The 19,469-nt window shown below is 43.0% G+C and overlaps 1 protein-coding gene across 2 annotated transcripts in view; it reads right to left on the reverse strand.

The window, feature by feature from the left end:
• Positions 1–19,469, reverse strand: part of PRKX (protein kinase cAMP-dependent X-linked catalytic subunit) — a 109,595-nt gene that overhangs the window by 43,020 nt on the left and 47,106 nt on the right. For both annotated transcript variants that reach the window (XM_085889174.1, XM_085889173.1), the window contains exons 3-5: positions 18,029–18,200; positions 17,410–17,673; positions 16,895–17,014 (exon numbers count right to left, since the gene is read on the reverse strand). In XM_085889174.1, coding sequence (XP_085745300.1) covers positions 16,895–17,014; positions 17,410–17,673; positions 18,029–18,200 — 556 coding nt within the window. The remainder of the gene's footprint in view (positions 1–16,894; positions 17,015–17,409; positions 17,674–18,028; positions 18,201–19,469) is intronic.

The following is a 19,469-nucleotide window of genomic DNA, read 5'->3' on the forward strand; positions in this document are numbered from 1 at the left end:
GGTGATGAGCTTCCTGATTGGACAAGGGGTGGAGTCGGAGCTGAGGCGATGAGCGAAGAACGAAGGAGATTTGTTGGTGTTGTGCGGCTTCAAGATGTAAAAAAAAACAGACTGGAAAAGAAACCCGCAGCACACATGAAATTCCCGTTAGACATAGGGGATGGGGGTCGAACTGAACTGAACTGTAACAAATCGAAATAACTGAACTGCGGGGACTGCTGTCAGTTTGTGTGCAAAAGGCTTCCAAATCCGTAACAATACATCGCTTCTGCACGGCAGATCCGTGTTTGCAGACCTGTCAATGCGACAACAACATATTATTATTATTATTTTGCATGCAGCCTGTGGCTGCCAGTTGCATCATTGCTGGGAGTGCGACTGTGTCGCTGATGCAGTGCCCCTTGTTTCCAGGAGTAATTTGATACTCATTTTGTCGACCTCGGAAGGACGACAGGCTGAGTCAACCCACCTGGTGTTATTTAACGGGAAAAAAACAGAGGCTCAAACTCAAAACCTTAATAGATTAATCCAGCCACCTTAACCATTAAGCCAACACCAGGATTGACAACATATGACTGTGGAAGACATCTCCAACTAGTAGACATTACATTTTGTAAAAGAAAAAGTAAAGTCCTTAAAGTAAAGCAAAAAGTTTGCATTCAAGTAATCAAACTAAAACATGCAATATGGTGTGTCTGTCTGACCGTGATACACTCAGTTGTTACTTATCCAATCTCAACCAAACTCTCCACAGGGATTAAGGGTCACACAACGGAGGTTGCAGTGACTTCATTTGCCCCACTCCCTAAGGGGTTTTCCCGCTTGGGCAAAATCCATGTTAAAGTTTTCCCCTTTCGCCAAAGCTTATCGTGGCGCTTCGTGGGGCAAAGGTGTTTTGTTGACAACCGATACGTTAATGTGTGTGTGATGTGTAGCGAATTCATTATCAAAATAATGCATTTATATATTTATTTACAACACAAACATTTCCCACTCACCCCTCTGCCAAACCTTATGGTGGAGTTTCATGGAGCACACAAACCAAAAATTAAAATTATTATAACCACAAACTATTAAGTCAATTCCATCCAATGTATGATTCTCTTTTTTTTTTAACTGTCACGACTGTTGTTTAACACGAGACTTTAAAAGATTTGGAGAAAACTCAATGTCCTTGAGGCATTCTCTGATGTCTGCATCCCCGACAAATTAATGTACTCCGCTCCCCCCCCTCTCCCTTTTGCAAATTATTTACCTGAATAATGCATTTATACATTTATTTACAACAGATCTTCTGGATATGATTTTGACAAATTTCCCTGACAATATCTGCTGCTCTTCCTCCCCTCCATCAGTTCTTCTGACCACGTCCTTGTCAAGGTGGACATCTCTCTGGCTGTTATCAGAGAACCACCTCACCGCCGTCGAGTCTGGCATTTCACTCAAGCCGACTGGCAGGGTCTCCAAGCAGCCATCAAACTTAGAGACTGGTCTCCTATCGCTACTTTCTCCAACATCAACTCATCCTGGGAATTCTTTCAAAGAAACTTGCTCTCCCTCATGCACAGATTTATCCCCTCTCATCTTCAGTTGTCCTACCCTTCCTCCCGCCCTTGGTTTACTGAAGCTTGTGGCGAGGCGGTTGTCCTGAAACAACTTGCCTTTGCCTCATGGAAAGTAAACCCAACTGAAGATAATCTCAGTTCCTTCCATAAAGCTCGGAACAAGTGTGTATCTACCCTCAGGAGAGGCAGAGAACAACATCTTTCTCATCTCAAGTCTGAACTCTCAAACCTCTCTCCCTCCTCAAAATCCTGGTGGTGTTTCATCAAGTCTGTTTCTGGTGCATGTTCCCCCTTCATCCCCTCCCTTACCTCAAATGGCCGCATTTCTGACATCACACGTGAAAAGGCTGAATGCCTAAACTCGGTGTTTGCATTGAAATATTGGGTCCAAAACCCATCGATTTCTGTACCCACCTTACCCAGTTGCACCCAACTGTCCCTCAACTCCGTGTCCTTTTCTCCTGATAAGGTGGAGAGCTTGCTGTCAAACCTCGACTCAGATTCTGCAACCGGTCCAGACGGCATCAGCCCACGTGTCCTAAAAACATTCTCCTCTGCTCTTGCTCACCCTCTCTCTGTTCTATTCACACTCTCATTTGCTCAAGGTCATCTGCCATCTGCTTGGAAATCAGCAAACATTACTACCCTGCATAAAAATGTGTAAAAACAGATCCCTGTAACTGCAGACCAATCAGCCTTCTCCCAATCATCAGCAAGGTTATGGAATCCATCATCGCTTCAGACATTAAATCCTTCCCCTTCTCCAATGGCTTGATTTCCAATCATCAATTTGGTTTCAGACCAGGTCACTCCACCCTGGATATGCTGCTTCTGCTCTCCCAACAATGGATGGAGGTCCTCAATGCCAGACATGAAATCCGAGCCGTATCCCTGGACATATCACGTGCTTTTGACACAGTCTGGCACCCTGCCCTATTCACCAAACTCTCTTCCTATGGTATCCAAGGCGATCTCCATTCACGGCTCACAGACTTCCTCTCCTGTCGCAGTCAACGTGTGGCCCTAAATGGAGTTCTGCCATCCCCTCTTCCTGTCCAGGCTGGAGTTCCTCAAGGTAGCGTTCTGGGCCCTGTTCTTTTAATGGCTTTCATCAATGATCTCTCTGACTCTCTGGAAAATCCTCTATATCTCTTTGCTGACGACTCCACCCTCTGCTGTACCATCTGTCATCCCTCAGACGGGCAAGCAGCAGCTTCTTCGCTCAATGCAGATCTGGATAAAATCACAAACTGGTCCAACACGTGGAACATGTCTTTCAATCCAGACAAATCTCACACTCTCACTACGTCTCTCGAAAAGGACCGTTTACAAAAACCCCCCCATCCACTTTCTCAATAATCCTCTGGAAGAAGTCCTTTCTTTAAAGCTTCTGGGTCTCACTATCTGCCATGATCTTTCCTGGGAAAGCCACATTTCAAACCTCGCCTCAAAAGCCAGTCGGCAACTGGGAATCCTCCATCGTGCAAAGTCCTTCCTCGGCCTTCCTGAGTTCCTGACCACATACAAAGCTTTCGTCTGCATCCTGATTGAGTACTGCTCTCCCCTTTGGACTGGTGCTCCTGCCTCCCACCTTTCTCGGCTTCACGCTGTCGAAACCAGGGCATTTAAGATCATTGGCATCTCCCACGATGAGGCTGAGTCTTTGGACCTTTCACTCTCTCACCGCAGGTTGGTCGGTGGTCTTTCTGTTTTCTACCGTCTCCTCTCCAGTCTCGCCCCCCCCTGCTGTGCCTGCGATTTGTCCCCACAATATTTTCGCAAGGCGCTCAAGGTCCGCCAACAACCCCCTTCTGGTAAAACTACCAAAATCACGAATCGCTGCTCACCTTCACTCTTTCATTCCTCTTTTTTCCCGCCTTTGGAACAAACTCCCTCACTCTGTTCAATCCCATTCTTCCCTCCAGGCCTTCAAAACAGCTGTTCACCACCACCTCCTTTCGTCCCCCATCCAAATCCTCCATCAATTCTACCCCCGTTAATCCATGCCAAACCCTCCTCCTTCGAATTCCCTGTTTTCCTTCCTGAAAGTCCCTGTAATGTCCATCTTGTATACCCCGTGTTCCCCGCCTCATCCCTCTCCCTTCCACAGATCTCCTAATGTCTCTGTTCCCCACTGTTTTGTCCTTCCCAATCCCGCCCCTCTTGTCTCATGCCCCCCTTGCTGTGCGTCGTGTGTTAGCTCTCATACGAACCTCGAGAAGGTTTCCAAAAAAAAACAAAAAACAAAAAACAAAAACACAAACATTTCCCACTCACCCCTCCACCACACACAAAATAATAAAAACATTTCAATGACTGACTTACTTTTCTTGAAATCTAGCATTTTCGTTGACCTTATGGTGATATCACATATCAGGACACAGCAATACAAACAGGGATTTGTATTCTCGAGTATCGTACAAAATTATTTTACAATACAAGCAAGATAGATAAAATGAAGATGAAATAGAACAGAAAAGTTTGAAAAAAAACAAAACAACAAGGAAACCAAAAAAACCACAAAAACTAGAACAGCACTTGGTCGGGCGCCTACATCCGCCAGGCTGAACAGTTTATGCTTTGTATCCCACCGATAGGCCAGATCTGCATCCGGACCTTAACCAAACTCAATCAGCTTCTTCTTGTCACATTACCAACTCATGCATCAAGTTTTGTCAGAATCCGTGCACAACTTTTTGAAATATCAATATATCATGCTATATATCGTTTTTGGCCCGATCTCTCGATGGTGAAGAATCACTTTTAAAATGATCAGATCCGGATCCAGATCTTCACCAAAATCTAACCGGTTCGCCCTTGTTGCACACCTAACTTGTCTGAATCCGTATCCAACTTGTTGAGCTATCCTGCTCACAGATAAACAGCCAGACAGAAATGGGTGAAAACACAACCTCCATCCACTGTTGGTGGTGGAGGTAAAAACCACAAAAATCAATGTCACAGACAAGGACAGGAACAACTGTGTGATTGAAATTAAATCCTCAAGTTCGGTGGATGAAAAATAAAACAAAAAAACCCATCAGTTGTTGCTTCGAGCTGCAACATTAGTAATAAAACAAAATTAATTAATAATAAAACCAAAACCAGGATCATTTCCTGCTTGGAATAGAAATAGCACTGACTGCATCAAAATAAAATGCCGGCTTGTTCATATTTTCCATTTCAGGTGTTTTAATAAAAGCCAACTTTACAGTTTGTTACCTGATGTATTTCATTGGTTAATTGGAGATTCCATTGCACACATTGCGTTGTTGAACAGGACAATCTTTTCTTTGTGTTTGACTTGTTTTCTCAAAACTATTTATTATCCTGACACAGCTGCTGTGTGGGGTGGGTGACTCCAAGCCAATACTCTCTTGCGCTGTGTATGCTTGGATTCGTCTCATAGGTGTTCAAAGCTGTACTGCATTACATAAACCAAGCCGCAACACATACCTGCTTTATGAGTAGGTAGCCTTGTTCCTGCTCACTCAACCATACGATGGGCTTACAAAAGCTGCTTGCCAAATCCAAAATGAGAAAACTTTCGTTCAAAACTCTTTTTAATTTTCTCTCAAGCCTGAGTTACTCTGGAATGCTGCTGCGAGGTGTGGGTTAATGTCACAATTGTCAATGGGTGAGAAGCATGACTTGAATTAATTTTTCAAAATTGCACAACCTAAGTTAGTTTTAATGTTTCACAATGAGATTATATGTTGTTGTTGTTGTTGTTGTTGTTGTTGAGATTATATGTGAAAGAAAGAAATGTAATAATTCTTAAATAGAGCAAGACAGATTAAATATCCATCCATCCATCCATCCAATCAATTGGGACCATACTCTGTGCAGAGCGTTGGTGCTGCCTCAAGGCCCCGTCACACCTTGACGATTTAGCCAGCGTATGCCTGACGTATGCAAAATTTGGCTAAAACGCTGGCACACGTCGAATACGTTATGGGTAAGTTTGTATATGTTAAGAGCACGCTGGCATACGTCGTAGTACGCTGGCTTTTTTTTTTTTCGTAGTATGCTGGCATACATCTTTGTACGCCGAGGTGTTAGACAAATTTTCCATGCATGAAATTTTTCGACGTATGCCAGCGTATGACTCACACGTTCTGCATGCGCTTGGCCATAAGTTGTAGAAACGTTACGCGATCGTTGATACACGTTACTTGTAAGTTACTCACAAGTCGAAACACGTCGAGGTAATGTTTAGCATACCCGAAACTTATTTCTAACCGATGAGTAACGTGTTGTAGGCACGTTACGCGATCGTTGACACACGTCGACACACGTTACTTGTAAGTTACTCATAAGTCGAAACACGTCGAGGTAATGTTTAGCGTCAGTGTTCCAGACCCCCTGTTTTTTTTTCTTTTTCTTCGGTATGACGGTGATGTTGACACTTCGATTTCTAGTGCGGTTATAATATAATATAATTAATAGGCTGTCGCTCAACGATTTAAATCATAACCACACTAGAAATGGAAGTGTCAACATCACCGTCATACCGAAGAAAAAAAAACCAAAAAAAAAAAACCAGGGAGTCTGGAACACTAACACTAACCATTACCTCGACGTGTTTCAACTTATGAGTAACTTACAAGTAATTTGTGTCGACGTGTGTCAACGATCGCGTAACATGCTTACAACTTATGACCAGCGTATGCGGAACGTGTGTCATACGTCAAGTACGTCGAGAAATTTTCAACATGCTGAAAATTTCTCGACGTATTCGCGAATACAAAACTTACCCATAACGTATTCGACGTGTGCCAGCTTGGTTCGGCAAATTTTTAATACGTCGGCATACGCTGGCTAAATCGTCAAGGTGTGACAGCGGCTTCACACTTCGATGTCGAGTGCGGTTATGATTTGAATCGTCGAGCCGCAGCCTATTAATAGCCTACGCCACGTGATCGTCGGCGATACGCTGCCGTGCACTATGCATAAGTTAGACTATCGTTGGGCATAGGTTGTGAACGCCGACAACACGCTCAGCATTCGTTGGTATGAGTTATCTATATGTGATTGAAACGTTCTGTGTACGTTACCAATACGTTATGCATTTGTCCAACATGTTATTATGCGCCCAAAACTTAAAAAAACATCAATAGTTCAGCGTACGCAAGCGTTTTACATACATTTTGAGACCTTGCCATACGCTGGCTAAAACGTCAAGGTGTGACAGCCCCTTAAGCAGTGTCCCTGGCTATTGGACACAATCCTGGACAGGTCACCACTCTGACACAGTATACCAGCATGCTGGCACTCATTTTTGCCAACCTTGGAAGGATGACAGGCAGAGTCAACCCTACCTGGTTTTAATTCAACAGCAAAGTGGAGATTAAATATGATTACCTGTATTTATTCTTCCAACGAAATGTTGCGCTCATATTCCAATAAACTAGAAACATCGAGCTATCTATCTATAACAATAAATGCCAGAATGTGTGTGTGTGTGTGTGTGTGTGTGTGTGTGTCCTCCATCACTGCAAAACCATGAAACCTTGCGGCCCGAAACTTTGCATGGACACTAAGGAACTCCAAGGGAGTGCATGAATGAAAATTGGGTGTTTGTGGAAATTTAATCACCCCTTTTGAAGATAATTAACAAATCTCATCATGAAAAAACAAAGACAGGCTTATCCTTGGTCAGCCCGCTCTCCCTTTTCGGGGGCTAAAGCCGCCATTTATTTTGGCCTGCTCAAAAATGCCTTGCCTTGGAACCACGATGTACTCTCACAGACTAATTAAAGTCTATAATCAAAATATGTCTTCGGATTTGAGGATTGGAGCATGTGGACTTATTAAGTGTCAAAATCTGGAGTGAAATCTGAACATTTTATGAAATTAACAATTCTTATAACTTCGCGCAATTATGTATTTACATTCAGCAAGCAAGGCCATGATCCTTTCTTCTTTATATTCATACAAGAAAAGGTGAAATTGCCAAAACTTTAAACTTTACTTTTTCTCCTGTGCAGAGAATTATATTTCCAGTGAAGAAAATTTTTTTTAAGGAAGGTTCTGAAAGTGTAACTTCATCGAGTGCAACAAAAATAATTAACCATCGAGATCACCGCAAAGGCCCCCATGGCTGGGTTCTCCATGGAGAAATCTCCAGAGTGAGGAAGGCAAAATAAGTTAAATTATAGCGAACGTAGTGAGCTTCATACTCAACGCGTGCACATGAGAGAATAGGAAACAACAACAACAACAACAACAACACAATATCCTGGCAATTTGGAATCCGTGTCGTCGGCTATGACCCTTTTGCTTCCGGTTTTTGTCATGGGGAATGATGCGTCCCGGGAGATAAAGGCATCGTCGGAGACATGAAAGACCCAAATATCAGACATGGTGTATATTTCCTCCACTGATTTTAATAAAGATAACTCCCGCATCATCAAAAAATGATTTTTAATCGTGATTTACATTATTTGATCGCTGATCCCGAATCCAGGCCGAAGTAACTGGAAATTGCAGCATCGAATGGAAGAAGAAGTCTACGTTCGCTTCTCGGCTTTGCCTATTCCATTTTAGATCTAGTTAAAAGAACGATAAACATAACGGGAGGATTATAATGAATAAAGCAACGGGACAAGTGAACAACAAGTTCAAGAGAGAATTGGAAAAAAACATTGTAACATCTGAATTCATTTACTCTGAAAAAATTCCACTCAATTTAATTTTTGAGGCATCGCCCCCCCCCCCACCCTATTCCTCTCTCCTCTCTTTGTCTTGCTCCCACCCCCTCCTTGAGTGTATAGTGACGTGGCAAAGTCAAGTACCTTTGCTCGTCTATACGAAAAGCAAAACATTTTTCTGTGTGTCTGTCGGTGTGTCACCATTTTTCTCAGGCATGGCTGAACAGATCTTCGTCAAATTTTCAGAGGTTCATGTTTGAGTCCGGAGGAGTGTTTTAGGTTAAAAAAAGTTAGTTTTTTGGGATTTTATTATTATTATTATTATTATTATTATTATTATTATTTGCAATTGCTCTCTCGTGCCTAAACCTTTGTAGCTATGTGAAACTAATATTAAATGATCCCCTACCACATTCCTTTGTAGGTGGAGGGAAGTATTTTAGGCCCCCACAAAAAATAAGCCGGGCAATACCAGGCAACGCTGGGTCTTGCAAGTGCAAAATAAAATGAAACTGTTGAAGAAAGATGATATTAGAAATAAACAGTATTTGAGGAGTGGCTTAAGCACTCAAGCAAGATATTCCGGTCAAGGACTGGTGATGGGATGGAGTGGCATTTAATAGGATGAGAGGACCATTGTTAATTATGACTACGAGGTTTGGTGACGATGCACAAATCGGTGAAAGAGGAGATAGGACACCTGACAGACAGATAGATAGCCAGCCAACCACCATCGAATTATTTACATACAAGCCAATAATGATTAAAGGGAAAACATGATGGTTAACAACATTTCAGGAAGACAATTTTGAAAAGAGTCAACCTCAGATCTTTCTTTCTTTGAACTTTGCAGTTTAACTTTTCTGCTTCACCATACGTTGCTATACACTCTGGGAGGTTGGGTAAGCAAGGAGGGGGTGGGAGTGAAGAAGAAGGGGGAGCAAGGAGGGGGAAGTGGGGAAGGGAGTGGGGTGTTATAGACTTGCTTTGGTAGTGGGACTTGAAGGGAAAGGGGGGGGGGGAGGGTTTAACTTGCATTTGGGAGAGGGCCTTGAGAGGAAGCGAGGGGGGGGGGGGATGGTCCCGTCTGCTAGCATTAGTACATGATTGAACAAAATGGGGTATGTCAAAACAGCACAAACAGGATAGCAAAACCACCCATAACTTTCAAACAACACGTACCATTTTCAAAACAGATTATGACATGGGCTTCCCTTGAGGTGGGTGACTCGAACTGAGGCTGCCACCTTGTTTATCCGCTCTGGAACTGGATCTCTCCAAGGGGGTCACGCAACGTCCGGAGACGCACGGAGTGCCAAACAACGTGCCAACCGGACAAATAAACACCCCACCAGCAGCCAGACCCACCACCAAGCTCAACCCAGCAGCCCAAACCCCATAACCTGACTCAGACCAGGAGACCCGAGAGCCCATTGCACCCTAGTTGCAAACGCCCGGAGACGCCCATCGTTTTGTGCCTTTATAAAATTTCAGCACACGTTTTACAACCAAATCGTGACAAGCCCTCGAATCTCTCAACCTGAACCGAATCCCTGTGGGAACCCATCACAACCACCCATTGTGTATCACTTCATGAAAGTTGGAGGAGGGGTGAGAGAGGGAGGAGAGAAAGGAAGGAAGGGTAGGAGTAAGGACAAACAAAGAGATTGGGGGGGGGAGATGGATGGGTGGATAGAGGGAAGGGATGGATGGAGGGAAGAATGGATGGAGGGAAAGAATGGAGGGAAGAGATGGGTGCATGGATAGGATGGAAAGTGGATTCACAGCATGTTCCACAGTTGCTCATGAACACACAATACTACGATTTCACAGAATGAACATGAGGTGAAAGGAATGAATGAGTTCCCATTCGCTGTTCCTTCGTCTGACATATATATATATATATATATATATATATATATATATATATATATATATATATATATATATATATATATATATATATATATATATATATATATATATATATATATATATATAGTCTGGCCATCTATTGTCTTGTGCGTGCTGGCATTAGCAGTACTGTGATTGGCTGAGGGCATCTGCACTATTTGAATGTTGTCAGTGTGCCAGCGTACTCGTCTACTCTTTGTGGAAAAACGCGGTGGGATTTTGAATGCCTGGCAGCAGAAACCATTGCTCGCTGACAGGACCCTGACTCATCATCTCATCTGACGAACAGAATGCTCATTTACACAATGCCTGGCCTGTTAAAACACGAGGGTGACAGTTTATAGTCAGGTTGGGAATCAAACCCAGAAAAGACAGATCAAAGCTGTGACCTCCGCGTTGTCCTGAAAGCTCGTATATAGGTCAAGCACTTAGACGTAAAGTGTAAAATTAGAAAGTCAGTACATTTACGCTTCAATCCCACAGATGGATCAAAACATGAATACCACAGACAAATTAACGCGTTACCCCCTCTCCCACCCCCCCCCCCCAAACAAATATAAACGAACAACCACATTCCATGAAATGCCATTTCTCCATTCTGGTTGAGGTTAAGCAGCTGATCGAGCATCGAGCTACCATGAGGGATTCAAATGCCTTATCACCCACGATCACACTGTTTGGGAAGGATCGTAGCGCCTCCTGCAGAACAACATGTGCGACTGCATAGAGAGCCATCATCATAAAATTGAGAGTTTAGCGAGAGTGAAACCAAAATGAACTCCAGGGAGAACCCACGACTGACAAACGACGCAAAATGATGGGAGGAAACCTGAAATAAGCTACGTAACACCGACTCGATCAACAAGACGACATTTTGGATGACAAATAAAAATAACAGAAGGCACTGTGAGCAAAAAAATGGGACCAACTACCGGCCATTAACTCCAACAGTTTTCTGCCATAAACCACCGCTGGAGCAGAATTAGAAGCTACGACAATGTGTAACCACTTTTTCTAAAGTATTGACCACTGAGCTCACATGATTACGGATCATTACAATGTCTTCGTTCGAGACAAAAGCAACAACTCCAAATCAATTCACCAAATAAATAAACAAAATAAACAGACAACGGGGGCTTATGGGTCGATCAATCAGGGCAACAGAAGGGTATTGGTATTGGTATTGCACACCAAGGTCTCGCCAGAGTAAATCAATTTGCAATTTCTTTCCAGTCCAACATGCATTTGTGAGAAGAAAAATGCCATTTTAAAAACGTTTTTGGACACAAAATGCAGGCTCATGGAAGTGCTAAGTGACAGAAGATGAAATGGCAAACAGAGGGGAAGTGGGTCACATGTGCAAACAACAAGCAAGTGGATGAAGACACAGGTGAGGAGGAGAGAGGTGTTGCAAATGTTTCCTTATTTACAGAAAGGAATGCCAGAAGTTCTTTGCCATCATCGTCGGCTTCACCAAACCAATGGGGACCACGCATACCGACTCGCTGACCAACGTAGTCTGGGACTGTTCTTGACCCAATGAGTACATTGAGATCACCGAGGAGGAGATATGATCCATTTTGTGAGATTTAATTTAGAGCTTGTTGGAGGTCATCAAATAATGTCTTTCTCCTCTTTATTGGCACCAAAGGTGGGCACATAGGTCAGCATGGATACATCTACCAAATCTGAGTCTCACAGAAAGCAACCAAGAGCTCCATGTCTTCCACTACACTGCTCGTTACCTACAGTGCTCTCCATGAGCTCAAAGCAGAACCAAGTAGCACAATCACTACGACCTCACTCCTGTAAGCCTGGTGTTGGCTTAACAGCTAAAGTGGCTGGCTAAATATCTTAGGATCTTGAGTTTGAGCCCCGTCGGCCGTTGAAGCAACACCAAGTGGAGTTGACTCAGCTTGTCATCCTTCTGAGGTTGGCAAAATGAGTATCAGTGGACTGGTAATAGAGGGCACTGCATCAACGACACAGTCGTTCCCCCAGAAAATGATGTAATCAGCAGCCACAAACTGCACACGATAGCTAGCCCTCTCCCATCTGCGTAACCCTGGAGAGGATTGATCAGCTACCAATATCACACTACCGAACTCTGCAGTGCCAAACCGCTTAGTTTCCTGAAGTGCAGCAATCTTCACCTGGTATTTCTCGAGCTCCCTCACAACCAGGTACATTCTCCTGCCTTCAGCAGATCTTATCACAGTTCCCTAGCATGCAGTTTCAACTGAGCCTTTCATATCAAGTGGCGATCTAACATTCCAGGTACCTGAGTACAGGTTTGAGAATGAATGCCATGCTCTTGCCAGATGTGTAAAAATAACTCGACTGGAGAGTTTCCAAAGCCTCCACGGTTATACATATGCGATATGAATTGAGTGGCGCCATCATTTGGGACCCTGGACTTAAATTCACATTCACTCCCACTTGGCAGGCCATAGCCACGTTTGCCAGGAGTACCAATCAACACTCCTGTTACACTCGGTCACCACTATGAGATAGGGGTTAGACTTATGACACACACACACACACACACACCTGAAGAAAACCGATTGTTGTTTTCGATGTCATGTCTCTCTTCAGTTTTATTTCCTTATCCAAATATTTTGGCAGGCCATCTATAATTTTCGAATGCTCGACGGTGTGGATCTTGGACCGCACGTGCTTGTTTGCCCCAACGTTGCTCATGCACCAGACCACCTTGCCAGTCACTGTATCTTGCAGACGAGAGGACCAGAGCTTCGACTGCACATGTGTGTTCGCCCCAAGTTTGATTTGCAAAATTATTTTCACACGCGGAAGGTCAACGTCATAATTAATAAAATTGAAATAAAAACATGAAACAGTCACTTTCAGCGAGCTCAGCAAGCAACGTGACGACGTGTGACGCACACGTCACTTGGAATTTACATCCAAAGAGGATATAAATCCATTACTTGTTGATGCTACACAATGATTATTTTTCATTTCTGTTTATAAATCTGCTTATTCACAATCGGGCACTCAACTTTCTATATTCTTCTTCCTCTTCTTCTTGAAAAAAAAAAACTAACAACAAACAAACAGAAAAGCGATCCTGCCATCTTGCGACCTCAGCAGCTTCATGACACTCGCAAACAAATTATTTATTACAACTGTAGTCCAGGCATTTTAGCAGAAATATTTGGTTAACCTCACACAAATTGCAACAAAAGCAAACTCAACAGATTTTGGTTCCTGGATACGTCCTCAGTGACAGAAAAAAAAAGTCCTAAGGGATCCTCCGGGGGGAAAGTCGTGAAATCATGAAAATCCAATATGGCCGCCACCCGACTTCGGGGAAAAATGTGAAAATTGTAAAGATTGATATTTTAATATGTAAATATATGTTTTTCTGCATTCTAATTGTTTCTAGTTATGATCAGTATATTGATATACAAGAATAATTATAAATAAGTGAAATGTATTGAGGGTAAAATAAAAAATTATAGCTTTTCTTGTCCAAAAATGTCAATATTTTTTTCCCCCAAAAAATATTTTGACTTGAGAAAGTTTGTTCATATAAGAACATATGTACTCTATCCCCAGGCATACATACTATATTCACACTGTACCTGGGGAAACGGTGTACAAAGACTGCCGGCGTATATACTGAAACTCACATCAGATAGCCAGGGATACCAGGAAAGAAGAGTCAAAGGCCAGTACAAGCAGTGATAGACATGTACTTAGGTCATCTGAGGATTGAGGGGTATTCTTTCAACACTGATTGCCTTTTCTGTGGTAGACCAGCCAAGTTTGGGAGGAAGCGGAGGACGCAGGATGTGCTTCAAGTAAAGACAATTGAATTAAAGGACACGCTCCTGGCTATATGCCGCGAACGAGCCGATGTTTGGTCAGATGCTGTGAAGCCACGGATTCTGCATGTGCATGACTTGCACGCAGCAGATGCAGTTTACCACCAGACATGCACTGTTAACTTTCGCACAAATAAACGGATACCAATAGCTCAGATGACGGACACCGAAGAATCCAAGAGGACAAAGCTTGGACGGCCTCGAGGCGATGAGAAGACAGCAGCAATCTTGCAAGTGGCAAGATATATTGAGGAAAATGATGATGAGCAGATCACCATCAATGATCTCATTGACCTCATGACACAGAAACTGGCGGGCACTAACCACGAAGCATACAGCTACACCCTCATGAAGGCGAGGCTATGGGAACACTTTGGTGACACGATAATCCAAACTGCGATCAACGGCAAGCTGAACGTGGTCACCTTCAGGACAACAGCCAGGGCAGTGCTTCAGGAATATTACAACAACCAGCAGCAGGAAAAAGACACTACTAAAGAGAAAATCGAGCTTGTACAGGCCACTGCCAAACTCATCAAAGAAGACATTAAAACCATTGAAACATCCCATGAAGTCTACCCATGTGGTGAAGACCTGCAATCGCAAGAGGCTGGCCTTAAATACTTACCAGATACTCTGCTGGTACTGCTTGAAGGACTGTTTGTGGGAAAGAAAGATGGTGTTAAAGTGGCTTCAATTGGGCAAGCCATAGTGCAGGCAACTAGACCCAGAGTCTTACTGGCACACTGCAGGTTGGGTTGGGTGTGCAGCGATATCAACACTTCGCATCACGATTTCTCATTGACTCCCTTCATCATCACGGGTTCTGCTGTTCATATGAAGAGGTGCATCCGTTTGATCGAAATGCTGCTCAGTCACATGGAACAGACATCCCTAGCCTGACAACAGAGTTTGTGCAGCATGCAGCTGACAATGTGGACCAGAACATTCGCACACTGGATGGCCATGGCACATTCCATGGCATGGGGATGATTGCCGCCATCACCCGTGGAACCAGATCAGGCCGGCCAATACCCATGGCTAAGGTGACGTCTCGTGATGTCACAATGGTTGGAAGGGTGTAGATACGGGACCACAAGGAAGAAAGTCACGGGATGACAGCAGTGACGTAGAAGAAACTTGTCAACCTAAAAGCCCAGAACTGTTCTGAAAATCTTGATGTTCTGTGGAAGACATCCATCTTGTTTGGGTCCCTCAGACCTGCATGGTCAGGAATGATGCAATTCATACACAAGGGTGACCACCCTGGCAAGGCGGCTATCATGTTTCTGCCCATGATAGACATGAACTCGAGTGACAGCGCATGCATATACTCGACCCTGATGTTTGTCAGTGAACATGCACGACGCCACAGTGTGACTCCATTAATCACCTTTGATCAGCCCCTCTGGTGGAAGGCCCTCACGATCATCAACTCGGAGCCTATGGGAAGTGATCTGAAAGGGATTGTCCTACGATTGGGCGGCTTCCACGCAGAGATGAGTTTCCTCGGATGTATTGGACACCTGATGGTGTCATCCGGGCTTCAAGAACTGATAGACTTGATTTCATCTTGTGTCTTCAACGTTTCTTATTTTTTTTTGTCCAGGAGCCAAAATCAGTATCAGGTAATTTTTTTTTTTTCGGGACAAAATATTGACATTTTTGGACAAAAAAGCTATAATTTTTTTTATTTTACCCTCAATACATTTCACTTTTTTATAATTATTCTTGTATTTCAATATACTGACCATAACTAGAAACAATTAGAATGCAGAAAAACATATATTTACATTTTAAAATATCAATCTTTACAATTTTCTCATTTTTCCCCGAAGCCGGGTGGCGGCCATATTGGATTTCCATGATTTCAGAACTTTCCCCCCGGAGGATCCCTTAGGGCTTGGTTTCTGTCACTGAGGACATATCCAGGAATCAAAATCTGTTGAGTTTGCTTTTGTTGCAATTTGCGTGAGGTCATCCGACATTTTGCCTGTCCTACTACCTGAGGGCTGACATTTGACAACTATTGTAATGAAATAAACACCTTTTTGGTCAAAGTCAAAGGTCGAGAGTCCCTGACTAATTAGTATTAATTTCATTTTCAGTCGAAACCTCTGACTTGGCTGCTTCACTGCAATATCCTGAATTATCTTTTTGAAACACTTGAATTGATTTTTGTTGTGAACAATTTTTACATCCGTCCGTTTGTCTGCGGGCAGGATATCTCAAAAAGTTGTGGGCTGATTCGGACGAAATTTTGGTGGACAAGGTTGCGTGTGTGACAAGGAAGTATTGATTGGATTTTGGTGAAGATCCGGATGCTGATGCGAATAGGAGAATTTTTAAAGTGATTCTTCACCATCGAGAGATGGTGCTAAACCGATATATCGCACGATATCTCAAAAAGTTGCGCACGGATTCGGACGAAACTTGGTGGACGAATTGCGTGCGTGGTGAGGAAGAACTGATTCGATTTTGGTGAAGATCTGAACCCGGATCAACACATGAGAATTATTTAATTGTTTCAGCGATTCTTCACCATTGAGAGATCGGGCCAAAAACGATAGATAGCATGATATTTTAAAATGTTGTGGATGAGTTGGTTAAGTGACAAGAACGAGCCCATTCGATTTTGGTTCAGGTCCGGATACAGATCCGGTCCATCAGTGGGATACAAAACAAAAACTGTTCAACCTGGCGGAGGTCTGCACTCCACCGAGTGCCGTTTTCATTTATTTCATGGATCAGACACCATTCAGAATTATATTCTCATTATCCTCCCGAGGAAACTTTATGGCCTTAATCCAACATTAAATGCTATCAAAACGGAAGTTATTTTGTTGCTCTGCAACCCCTGCTAACAAATCATGTAGGATCACCATGAAAACAGGAAACACTGCGGATCACTCACCCTGAAAGCATCTCAAACGCAAGGATGCCAAGAGCCCACCAATCGACCGCTGTGTCATGACCCTGACTCTGAATCACTTCTGGTGCGAGGTACTCGGGCGTACCACAGAGCGTGTAAGTCCTGCAGGGAAACGGTGCATAAATAACGATAAAACAATAATACATTACAAAGGTCATTATAAAAGTTGAATGACACATAAAACATTTACAATCTATAAATGAGTCATGACTAGAACTGAAGAGGCTTAGAGGAAGAAAAAAATAAAAATTAAAAAAAAAACAGTCCAAGGACAAAGAAAAAAAGATCATTTGGTGCAGGGAAATGAAAGGTTATTTTGACTCAAATAAATGAGGGATATACAATCGGAGATCAAATGAAGGGTTAAGTTTCGGAGAAGACAAGCAAGGTAAGAGTCCCAGTACCAGGAAAGAAATCACGGCAGTTTTCAGGAGCAGGTGAGAAAACACAAGGACTTATTATAAAGTAAGAGGAGCAGGAATTGTTTAAAAACTTACTTTTCACGAAGTTTCTTGGAGAAGCCGAAGTCAGTGAGCTTTATGTGCCCATGACTGTCCAAAAGAATGTTCTCTGGTTTGAGGTCACGGTACACGATACAGTGGCTGTGTAAGAATTCAAGAGCGCAAACCACTTCAGCTGCATAGAAGCGACTATACGAGTCACAGAAGTGTCCTAGGTTCCTGAGGTAAGAAAAAAGTTCTCCGCCAGGTGCGTACTCCATCAGCATATAAAGAAAGCGCGTGTCATGGTGAGTCCAGAACCTGTGCATTCACAGAGCATGACATCGGAATGGAAATCAGGCTTTACTCTTCCATACATCATGATCACAAAAGCACTACAGATTATCATAATAGATCACAAGGGTGAGAATTTATTCAACAGAAGGTTCCTGCACAAGTGGCAGCAGGTTGAACATTCCCTCTCTCGTAGCGAACCATTTCACCGTATCGGCAAATAAACTGGTGCCTCACAATCGAAGGAGGTTTGGAAATCTGTCAACTTGCCAATGTTGATGCAGAAGACATTCTTAGCATCGATAAGGTCTATTACTAAATCAAAAATATTCATGACCTTCATTTTCAAATATAAAGCCTCAGCATCTAGCCAGTCACGTACAAAGTTACGATGAATGGGTGTCGGGCTTCCATCAGTGCTTCCTTCTCATTGCGGACATGCTGCTCTTGCCGAAGCTTCCGTACATCCGCAATACTCATCTTCTTGAGGGCAAGCCAACGCTGCTCTCCACCACGCTCCCTCACAAGCAGCACACGTCCAAAAGTTCCAGTACCTGCCATATGCAGTCATTAGCATCCTTTATTCATCATACACAACACAATGCAAGACTATCAGATGAGGCAAGCACAGCAACTGAGCTTGGGGGAAGTGCTGTCACTTCCCTCGGTACTCTTGCTGCTAGCGATGTTACAACAATGGGGCCGCTTTTCTCACCGCACTCAGTGGGGCATTGCCGGAGGAAGAATTTCCTCCATCGATGCCAACCAATGGGGATTGTCCGTGCTCTTAACCTTTTGAATGCTTCACGTCAAGCAATGCATCAGCACGTACCATCTTTAAAGTCTTTGGTATGACTCGGCCGGGATTTGAACTGCCGACCTCCCAGACTCGGAGCAGACGCTCTAACCTTTAAACCACCGAGTCTGATAACCTTCATGATTAAAGAAAGCATATTCCCTCCATGTTAATGAATGAATTACACCTGACCAACACACAATAATGACAAAAATATATGACAGCATGCACGTGCAAGCGAGCATAAATAACTGAATTTAATGCAACTAAGAGCAAGAGACAAGTTAACTGTCATAGAGTTACAAAAGGATAACTACTCAGTAAAAATCTGTTTCATAGGATTATTAAATCACTATAACAATGATTAAAAACACAAACAATTCAAGACAAACAAGTCAACTTCAAAACAAGCGTAAACAAGAAAGAGCAATCAGAGAATGCAGAGCCTCACCAGGAATACTAAATTCAAGGTCATTGATTGGAAATTAAAGATCTAAATGGTCTAGTTGTGAATGTGTAAAGGTCAAAGGTCTGAAAAGTTGGAAAAGTCAAATGGTCTAAAGGGTTAAAATGGTCTAAAAAGGGTCATAAAAGGTCGAAAGGGTCTTACAATGTCTAAAAAGGGTCTAAAGGTCAAAGGGGTCTTCAGAGCATTAAAAAGTCTGAAAGGTGTGGAGATATTAAGGGTAGAAAAGAGTCGAAGGGTCTTCTGGGTTCTAAAGAGTCAAAGAGGATCTAAAGGGTTGGAAAGGGTGTAATGGGGTCTTTAGTGTCTTAGGGATTTAAAGGGTCCTATGGGTCTAAAAAGGGTATAAGGGGTCTTTTGGGTCCTGTGGGTCCTCGTGGTTGTAAAGGGTCTAAAGTAATTCATGCACATACTCACGTTCTGCGCGGACAAACAAACAAACAAGAAAGATGGCATGAACAGCACAATACTGGCGAAATTCATAAAACAAATTTGACCTTAAAAAAATAATTGGTGGTTGAATTCAATGACAAAATACACAAATCCACTTCAAATTTCAAA

The sequence above is a fragment of the Eptatretus burgeri genome, chromosome 7 (genome assembly GCF_056783735.1).
Source record: "Eptatretus burgeri isolate ZD-2024b chromosome 7, Ebu_testis_v1, whole genome shotgun sequence".
Lineage (NCBI taxonomy): Eukaryota > Metazoa > Chordata > Myxini > Myxiniformes > Myxinidae > Eptatretus > Eptatretus burgeri.